Consider the following 11053-nt stretch of genomic DNA (forward strand, 5'->3'; position numbering starts at 1 on the left):
TAATTGTAACAGCCAATAGCAGGCTCACTATTGCACCCGCCCACTGCTTGCTGTCAATTGGCAAAGGAGAACCTGAAGGAGAACTTCAGTTCCCTCCTCTGCTGATTAACAGCAGGGAGTGGGCGGGTGCAATAGCCAGCCTGCTATTGCAACTTAAAATAGCCAATAGCAGGCTGGTTATTGCTCTCAGCCGCTCAAGGGAGTTTTGACGCCAGCTATCTACAGCTGTCATTCCCTAGTGAAGTGGAAAGGTGACATTAGGGGTCTAAAAGACCCGCTAATGTAACTTTAAATAGAACCTGTCACCTCCAATGTGCTATCACGTAGGGGGCTTGTGAGCTTCCCTATGTGATAGCAATGAGGTTAAAAAAAAACATTAAAAAAAATAAAGTTAAATAAAAAATACCCCCAAAGAATGTAAAGTCCCCCAAGCCTGCGAACACACGTATACTAATGGAAACCCCTACATGGTCTGGTGCACCTACATAGAAAAGCCGGATGCACCTACATAGAAAAACAACTTTTGCGCTACACAAGTCAGGTACTGCGGTGTTCGCCGGAGTGAGCTAATATTCATGGCTAACTCTAAACTGATGACCGGGCTTTTATAATAAATTTTAGTAGTATCTACTACATTTAGTACAAGAATATATATTAGTATACAGGTAAAATAATCATCTATCAGCCAATAAATTTACCTTCATGTCTTCGTCAATGCTAAGGTGGGTTATAATAGAAATGTCAGCAAAGTATACTGAAGATGCTACTGCTGTCATTGCAGGTCTTACAGCTGCTAAGTTGCTTGTGGAATCAGGACTTAATGTTGTGGTACTGGAAGCACGAAACAGAGTTGGGGGAAGAACGCATACAATTAGGGTAAGTCTGCAGTTAACATGCATTTTTTTCTTCATTCTGCACTGTACTGAAAAGTAAGTAGAAAACCAGCTTATTTTTAATTTGATACTAAATGGCTAATAGCTTGTTAATAGCTAATAGCTATGCCTTGTTCCATTCTGTGTGGAAGTGGCTATCTTGGTAGAGGAGCAGGGTTTTGCTTCCTTGTGACACAGTTTACATTTCTAGATGTTTCCTATAAGATAGCAAATCGTCACTTGTAAATTCCAAATCCACTTTAAGTGTTATGGGCTTATAATAAGGGCTGGGTTAAAGGTTTAAGTGCATTTCCATTTTTGGAATAAGTATATGCTTTAAAATTCAGATGAGAGAAAACTAGTAATTTAAGAAAACAAGTACCATGTAAGCAGAAATTTTTTAAAAAAATGTTTTTAAGCTATGCTATGTCAATGAGACCATGTAACCAAGGTAGAATAGGTACTAGATTTTACCTCTTTTACTGAAATTGTATTGTTAATTGTCTTCCTCAATTTTGAAAAGCGCTGGGTGAACTGTTGGCGCTATTTACCGTATTTTTCCGTCTATAAGACGCCCCTATGTATAAGACGCCCCCAACTTTTCTTACCCAAAATTCAGAAATTAATATTTTAAATGATATTATGCATCACACTTACCTCTGAGCCAATCACTTTATTCAGCCTCTGTTGCATCACTGGTTTCTGGCAAGAAATCCAAGTCTTAAGCCTCTGCTCCAAGTTTGGCCATTTTGCTGGTTTTCCTCTCAAGGCCTTCTTCTTTTTGGGCATCTTAAGGAGTTGCTCTTCCTGTTCTCTCCACTGTCTGATCATACACTCAGTGGGAGGAGGTCCAAATTGTCTCTCTGCAGCTCTATTTCCATGCTCTTTTGCATAAGTGAATGCATGCAGTTTACATTTTGCAGAGTAAGCCAGCCGCTTTACAGGTTGTTTTTCATTTTCTGACATTTTTATGGTCACAGAATGCTCCGACATTACCACTCTGGGCACTGTCTAGACGTTCTCCCCAGCAACAGCTGACATCAGGTACAAAAGATTTATGATTGGAGGAGAACTGTTATCTTGTCTCTGCAATCCGAAGTTTCACTCGTGAGGCTAGTTTGCAGTGGTATCAGCACTTTCAAAACCGCGGCCCCCGTGTATAAGACGCACTCTATTTTTAGGTAAACACTTTTATGAAAAAGTAGCGTCTTATACACGGAAAAAATACGGTAAATCCTGAATAATATAAAATTATTATCCCAATTTGGCTGCAAAAGAATAAATACACTTCAGTATTAGGGTGAGGGTTGTGTTAAGATTCAATGTTAAGGTTTAGGTTACAGGTAAACTGTTCAAGGAGGTGGGCGCATTTTAGGGTGTAATTTACAGTGGAACTGAACTCAGAAACCGAAGATTTGCTATATTATAGGAAACATCTAGAAATTATATTGGCACCTAAGTAACACCCTAAAAAATGTACTATTTGTCCTAAATGTCTCCTGAAAAACTGCAGTGCACTTTCTGTGACTAGGCACTCGGTTACCTTGAACTTCATAGCTGTAATTTTGCTCTGTGAGATTATCTAAGGCATTCTGCCTCTGACTGCTAACTTTATGAGATTTGGCATGACAAGTGTTGATGCCACCAGTTTTGTATTTGTACTTGTGCACCTCCAAACAAGCTTTCTTCTTCATTCAGACTGTGAGTGTGTGCTTCCTTCACTTCACTGTTACTTTATTTTTCCATCAGTTAGCTGATCACCGGTCATTAGATGGGGCAGGACTGACATTTGTAAGTAAAGCTCTGCCTCTGCCAAGATATCCACCTCCACAGAGTAAGTGCAGAGAGCCTACAGGTAATAATGGTAACAAGTCATTCATTCTCTACATGCCATTTTTTGCTAGGGAAAGTTAATGTACAACTTGCAGAAGCTAAGGGTTTTAGAAAAAGGTTTGAATTCAGAGGCACACAGCACCATCGACTATGTCATAATGTCAAGTGATGATCCCCAAAAGGGTCTGGCTATATACACTGAGTGGCCAGATTATTATGACCACCCCATCAGTACTTCGTTGGGCCACGAGATAACTCCACGAGATGACTTTGTTGGGCCGCCTCGTGACTCCACGAGATGTTGAAAGGTGATGAGAGGAATCTGACACTGCACTGTTGCCTTGTACCAGTCTTGCCACTCTCCGTTATGCCCTAACATTGACTAGTTGCTGACTGCCACAATTCGCACGTTCAGAACCAGATTTTCGGCTGACAGTCAAGTCTTTAAACACTTTAACAATGAGCCCCTCTTGAACATTTAATGAATTCGACTGTTTTTCTGATACTCGCTCCATGGCTCGCTCCAACAATCATCCCACGTTTAAAGGCTGTTAAATCGCGTTGTTTACCCATATCTTCAGAAAAAAAAATCACTTCTACTGTTGTGGTAAACAACCTGCTTCCCTATTTAGAATTGTCTGGCCCTCTAGCAACTTCAGCGCAAAATTAAAGCTAATTATAGTTAATTTGCCTACAAACATCAGGTGGTCATAATAAACTGGCCACTCAGTGTATATGCTGCAATATTTATGTAATCCATACCAAGAACATTTCAAGCATGTTGGGGAATGTTTCTAATCCCTTTCTAGGAATCTTTAATGTGCACAAAATCAACTCACTGGTGTCTGTGATACATACATGTGTATTGAGAAATAGCGTACCATTGGTTAATATTTTTTTTAAAGAACTACCGCTTTCGCTGTGTGCTCCCGTCCAAGAAAACAAAACTGTTCCAGTGGCCGCATAGCATCTTGGGGCTGGTGCATGCGCAGCTCAGATTCTGGGCCGGGAGACTAGCAGAGACGCAAGGTAAGTCCGCATGCAGACACCGCTGGATCGGAAGTGCCAGCAAGGACAGAGGAGTTAGCGCTGGATCAGAGAGCCGTCGCACCGCTGGAGAGACAGATGAAAACATCAGGAAAGAAGAGGAAGATCGGATTAAGAGACATCATTTAAGGTAAGTCATCTACATTGGATTGTTTAGTTCTTTATAAATCTACAGGATGTATTTTGTTTAGGGAATGTCCCAAGCACTCTTCCACTGATCAGCAACTTGTTCTGTTGCTACAGTTAGAGAAATTTGAGTGTTTTTAAGTCTAACACTTAGGGCTGCAACAACTAATCGACATAATCGATTATAATCGATTATTGAAAAAGTTGTCAACTTTAATTATTAATCGGCTCCTGATTGGTTGGCCCTGTTCACGGCTTAACACACGCTGCTTGCCACACCTCCTCCCCCACCTCACGTTCGCCGCTGCCAGACCTGCCCGCATCCACGCTCCCGCACCTCCTCCGCGCCTCACGCTCACCGCCCGTCCAAATCCACGATCGGCACAGGGACGCGGGGAGAAGAAGTAAGGAGGAGCAGGTGTGGGGGGGATGACAGCCGCCGATAGACAGGCCCGATCTCAGAAACAAGTTGCTGGAAGACTGTTCAGGTAAGCCTGCACTCCCACCCACACATGGTGCTCTATAATGTATTGCTGGGATATGTATTCCTCTATAGCTGATGGTACATTGTGCTGTATATTATACAGAGCAATGTACCATCAGCTATATAGGAATACAAATCCCAGCAATACATTGTACACTGCATGTATAATGTTTTGCTGGGATTTGTTGTACTCCTATATAGGCGGTGGTATTCTGCATTGCACTGTATAGAGGACTACAAATCAAGGAATACCACCAGCTATAGAGGAGTACAACAAATCCCAGCAATAATACATTATACAGTGGTGCAATGCCGAATACCACCAGCTATAGAGGACTACAACACCCAGCAATAGTACATTATACATTGCAATGCAGAATACCGCCAGCTATAATGTACTATTGCTGGGATTTATTGTATTCCTCTATAGCTGGTGGTATTCTGCATTCATTGCTGTATAATTTTACACTTTTCATTTCACTATATTGTACACCACACTTTTTTTTCTTTTTTACTTCTACTGCTCCAAGCTTGCTCCTGTGATAGACTGCAATCTCAATACAAACTAGAAGTCCCATCACTGGAGCCATTTTTTAAAATGTATTTTATTTTTTATCCGATTAACCGATTAATCGAACTTAATAATCGGCTAACTAATCGATTTTGAAAATAATCGTTAGCTGCAGCTCTACTAACACTATTGCATTCCAGAAACTAATGCTATACTGACACTAAACATAGGGTTATGACAGATATGTACAGTATGTACCCATACAGTATATAAAAATACCACAAAACAACTTTGCACAAATGTACATTTGAATATGTGTGCATCTGATGAAAAAAACATTTTTTTATTGTCTTGCAGAACAAAGAAGTCCAATATGTTGATGTCGGTGGAGCATATGTTGGACCGACTCAAAATCGCATTTTACGAGTGGCAAAAGAATTAGGTGTACAAACGTATAAAGTCAATGTACAGCAAAGGCTGATCCATCACGTAAGGGTGAGTATTAGCTAAATATTTCCTGATCTTCATACCCATTCTCGGTCAGTGACTCAGCATTGTAAACAGTGGGTCAGCTTAATAACCAGGCAACTAGCATTCTCAAATGGATATCAGCAACAGAAGCTACATATTTCTCTCTTTACATGTTTAATGTGATTTATAAAAGCCTCAGGCAGTGGGATAAGACAGAACCCAACTCAGCTTTTAGAGGGAAGAATAAAATTGGCATGTAATTTCTGCTGATTATATCTCTAACAGGGTTATTCACAAGAGAGTTTTGAAAAGGCAGGAGAAGTGAACAAATTCTCCTGCAAAAATTCTCCTTCAGCTATGTTGTCCTAGATTGTTCACTTCTGCTTCCTTCTCCAATCTCTTCACCCTTTTGTGAATAACTCTGTAAATCTCTTTAAAGAGGATCTTTTAAAATAACAACAAACACACCTTTTAGAAATGTTTAGTAATGACAATCTACAAACACATACTTCTAGATAATTGCCAGCTTTTTATTTTTCGCATTCCTTATTTCTCTTTCCTTTCTCAGTCTTCTGACAGTGGCCATTTTAACTAAGGGCAGATTACTAGATCTCACTCTACTTCCTAGAACTCTGGCACATGTGACTAGGACATGTGATCATGCACATCAAATCAGAGGAGGAAAATGCCTTTCTCTGAGATCTTGTGAGATTACAGATGAGATTTCCCAGCAATGCTCTGTTGATGTAATCTTCCCAGGATGCAACACTTGGGCACAATTACATCATTTGTGCCAAAAGGGACCAGAAAGTGGATAAAATCTAGTTGTAAGTAAATGAAAAACATAAAAACAATAAGTGATCAGCGCCAGTAAGTAAATGCAAATAAAAAGCTACTAGGCACTCAAGATACATAAAAAATATCTAAAACATGTTTAACAATGATGTGCCACAATAAGATATGTGTGTCCTGTGTGTCAATCACTGAAGTGTCTTCAGTGATTTACACAGGACACACTGCTCGGATTCTTCTACTGCTCCGGTTTTACTGTTCTGCAGCTCGTTTTAACTTCAGTCTTGTGAGTACCTGTCAGTTCTCCTTTTAGGCCTGTTTTTTGGAATAAACGATACTGCACTAGGAAAGGCTCCCCTTTTTGTGATTTTAAATCAGCATGCAGAGCTGCATGCTGATATGATTTTTAGCAAAAGGTGGTAAAGATCCACTTTAAATGATATAAGATACCATCCAGATACCTGGATAGTCCTCTGGTTTATCCAGGTCCCGTGCTGGTGGTTGAGATACCGTCCTGAGAGGTGGTGACTCATATCTCACATCCTAAGGTGTTTTTGGATTGGCTCTTGGCCTCCATTTAATACAGTGGAAAGGAGGAGGAAGTCACGTTCTGATGAAGGGGGCGTGACCCCAGCAACGCGTCAATGTAGGCATTCTGTGCTGGTACACAGAACTGTCTGTGCAGCTCTCATCCTGGTTTACTATTCCTTGGTTTCTGAAAGCTCATTGTGATCTACTCTTGTGAGTATTATTTCTATTTTTGCCACCTTTCAAAAAAACTATCTACACTAGGGTAGGCGCCCCTTGTTTTCTTCCTAGATACCACAGTCTCCCTGGCTGAAGTGGGGTAGCGACCCGTAGCACTCCTGCATGTGAACCCTTCAGTGGAGTGGTCCTTTCTGGCGTTTTTTGTTGTTTTTTCACTCTAAAAATGTATCTTATTGTTACATCACTCAGCTGTAGATCCTCAAATCATCCCTGAATTGGTGCTGGCACTGTCCTCCCTTCTGGAGGGTGACCACTTTTGTTCTCCATGGCCCCTGCGTGTGTTGTAAAGTAGCCACCGCTCCAAGCTCGCTCCTGTGATGGACTACAATCTCATGTTTAGTTTACTAATTTGTATTGAAATTGTAGTCCATCACATTTGATGTGACATTTCTTCTGACTTCATGTTTTATATTAACAATGTATGCCATATGCAGCTATGTGAATTCTGTCTCTAGCAGCTAATCTATACTGTATCAGGAAGTGCTGCTAATTCTTTTAAATGGTTAAAAGATAAAACCAATTAGCCACATACTGTACAAAGAGGGACATTTATCAAGCAAATTAGTGACAAATGTGGAAGCAAATCAGGCTGCCTGTCAGTTAGCAGATTCCTTGCAACGGTTTTTGTGTATTTGCGGCCCCTGCACCTGTTATGCTGGGGATCCAGCTAAGACTATTTGCACAGGTTGGTGACACCGCTGTAAATGAGAAAGATTTTACTTGAAACACAAGGAGCACAGTTAGGAAGTGGTCAGGAGCAGGCTTTATTCTGTTGCAATGCAACTTGAGAGTAAGGATGAGCTTGGGTTTGGTTCAAACCCAGGCTCACAGAAACACAGAAGTTAGGTGCAGTGCACACCCAGTCAGCTGTGGCCTGAGGATTCCTTTCCCTGCAGCCGCACATGAAGGGGTGAAATGCTGGTGACATTATTAACTTTATAAGGCCACGCAGCCATATTTGGTCCATGACTGTGACCTAATGTGGCCATATAAGGTCAATTATGTAAACAGCATCCTGCCCCTTTGTTTACATGCACCTTGCGGGGCGGGGAATGGCCTGGCCGCAGTTGTTTGGGCCAGCACTGACAACTTGCTTCCTGGTTTGGATGAGCTTGAGTTCAGTCCAACCCCAAGGTCATCCCTACTTCAGAGCAGCTCAGAATCAAACAGTCTAATTATCATATACTGTATCTGTTGATATATTTGCTCACTGCTTTTGTTTAGCATTGCCTTGATATGCGATGGAATTGATAAATCTATTTTTGGTTGGTGGAGCAGACTGATAAACTTGCTTTGGGGGAGAGAAATAAAATAGTAGAAACACTTCTGCACTTGTAAGTAAGAAATCGCATAAGCCTGTATATGTAACAAAAAAATACAAGTACGCCTATGTACAAATATATTGACACATTCTACATACATATATGTACCTAAACAGCTTTATGGACTATAGTTTCTGTTTTATCTTCTGGTTTTACTTGACTGTTTTTTTTTTTGTGTTTTTTTTCATCTTCTAGATATCTTGTTTTTGAAGTGCAATCTGTTTTATATGAAGGTTGCAAAGGTTCATTTTTCATATTCCCTTCCCTTTATAACCTTTCCTCTAGAGCTCTTTGTGAGAAAGATAAGGGGAAAAATTGCTATTTCAGGCATTATTGTTCAATGCAAGTTTTCCAAGATATAGTGATTAATGGCTTCAATATACCACCAACACACTTTATGGAAACGGCAAGCGAAGGCTGTTTATTATGTATGTTCTGTTGTACTTGTGCTCTGTCACGTACACAGTGAATTCATCTTTCTCTCAAGCGTGGTTACATTTTACTGTTCCATAATAATTAACACTTACTTACAAAGGAGACGGTAAACAGTGCACATTGATCTTTGACTTTGCTAAATCTTTTTTTTTTTTTTCTTAGACCGTAAAGCCGCAGTTGTTTGAGCAATCTAAAAGGTTTATTACAGGAGATTACTTAAAGCAAACCAGTGATTTGGAAAATACTTTAAAGGGAGGGAGTGTAAACTGTTTTTGAACATGTTTACTTCATTTTTTTAAATTATGATCAGGAGTAAAGTTCAGCAATAAAAATTTTTAATATGCATTTTTAATCAGGTAAAAATTGAATATTGCATATGTCATATCTACCGCATTTATCCAAGAGGTGGAGCTGTATGCTGACTACAAGCTTTGAGCACATCCCTACCTCTATGCTGTATAGAAAGTGTAATTTGTTTCTAGCTGTTCAGGCCTATTTAAAATACACACACAGCTGGATGAGTCTGAGGATGGACAACCCACCCCCCATCTCTAGTTCATATGACTTTGTAGGGAGTAGGAATGAGCTCATATTCGGTCCAAACCTGAGCTCCTCCAAACAGAAGCTAAACCCAATCAGATGCGGGTCAGGCATTCCCTGCCCTGTAGCTGACCATAAACAAAGGAGCGGGATGCTTTGGCTGACATGATTTACCTTTTATATGGCTGCATGCCTTTTTAATTTACCTAATATAACCGTGTAGTCATATAAGGTCAATGACCACACTACATGCTGCTTACATGCAGTTGCTACAGCTGATTGTGCAGCAGCAGAAGGAGTTTGCTTCTGTGTTCGAAGGAGCTCCTTCCGTGTTTCGAGGAACTCAGGTTTGGGCCGGGTTTGGTCCAAACCTGAGCTCATCCCTAGTAGGGAGGATCAAATGGAGAGAGGCAATCTGCAAGCAGCCAAAGCAGGTCTGTCCTTTTAAAAAGGCCAGAATTCTCTGTTATCACAGTCAGTGGCGTCACAAGTGTGGTGCGGGGGGTCCGGCCCGCACCCGGGTGACACCATTGGAGGGGTGACACCAAAATGACTCACAGTCATTTTGGTGTTACCCCCCTCTGAAAAGTCGGGCACTCGGTCATGGACCGAACGCCCGACAGTATCTTGAGAGAGGAGGGGACCCGGCGGCATACCTCATCCCGCCGGGTGACTGTTCCCTCCTCTCTCTGCCGGCGTCCATCACCAAGATGGCTGCCGGCAGCTATCAGAATAACGTCACGCGCAGTGATGTCTCGGCGGGGTGACATTCGGTTACCGCTCCGGGTGTCACCCAGCCTCGGGACGCCCCTGATCACAGTGGTCTGGAAGCACTGTGGTTGTAAGGTAAGAAGAATAATTAATTTATAAATTTCTAAGCATTAAGAAAAAATAAAATGTTCCACATTTAGTCTTTGCCTTTTCTGAAAGTCAGTGTTTGCATAAAGTTTTCTAAGGGTGTTCAGAATCACTGCAGGTATTGGTTTGCACCATTTAGAGAACACTACACTGCAGGTATGTTATGTTTATTTAGATTTTTCTCTAAACGTTTTTGAACATATTTGGCTTAGCAATATAAATCACACTACTTTGCAGATCAATATATATTTAATATGTTTTGTATGTGTGTATCAGACACATACAAAATAAACCTAAATAAATAAACCTTCCATTCTAAAATGTTTTTTGTCTTTCTTTGTTTCTTTATCTGTAATGTCTTTGTGAGCCCTTAAGCTGACCATACAGGGATCGAACTTTGACACTGTCCTGCTGAATCAGCCGAAATTCAAACCATGTGTGGCCCTGCCAGCATCATCCACTTAACAAAAGTTAATTTTACAGTCGACTTTTGTGGAAAGTGCCAGGTGGAAAATTGTCAGCCAAACAGCGACTGCAGCCATGCAGCTGAATATACCCTTCAGATATTCTGACAGCCTCAAGTGTTGGCAAGGGAAATTCTTCCATCGCCTTGTGACTTTTTTCATTTAGCCCATGGGGCAGAATGAGAAAAAACTCACAAAACTTTATTGCACTGGATTGTGCATAGACAGCTTGTAAAATGTGATCTGAACTTCATCTAAGTAAACCTATGCTGTAATATAATAGCCAATATAATTTTGACTCCACTCATTGGAGGATTACTTATATAACAAAAGGGTTATCCCAAGGGAGATGCTTGCTCCAAAAACCAGTTTAATTTATTGGAGGATTATTCACACAGTAAAGGTTCAGCCCGCGAGAAAGGAGTTGTCTGTGCAGGCCTACAGCCAGGGCAGCCATCAGAAATTTCGGGGCCCCTTACACGGCTTTAGGCTAGGGCCCCCGCCCGCACCGCCCGGTGTCTGCCCCCCCC

The 11053-nt window shown here is 41.1% G+C and overlaps 1 protein-coding gene across 1 annotated transcript in view; it reads left to right on the forward strand.

The window, feature by feature from the left end:
* The window catches only part of LOC108800633 (amine oxidase [flavin-containing] A-like), a 98122-nt gene that overhangs the window by 34096 nt on the left and 52973 nt on the right, over window positions 1-11053 (forward strand). Inside the window, exons 2-3 of the mRNA XM_018572619.1 lie at window positions 782-876; window positions 5231-5368. Coding sequence (XP_018428121.1) covers window positions 782-876; window positions 5231-5368 — 233 coding nt within the window. The remainder of the gene's footprint in view (window positions 1-781; window positions 877-5230; window positions 5369-11053) is intronic.

Source organism: Nanorana parkeri, unplaced genomic scaffold (assembly GCF_000935625.1).
Source record: "Nanorana parkeri isolate BGI_ZX_2015 unplaced genomic scaffold, ASM93562v1 scaffold2087, whole genome shotgun sequence".
NCBI lineage: Eukaryota > Metazoa > Chordata > Amphibia > Anura > Dicroglossidae > Nanorana > Nanorana parkeri.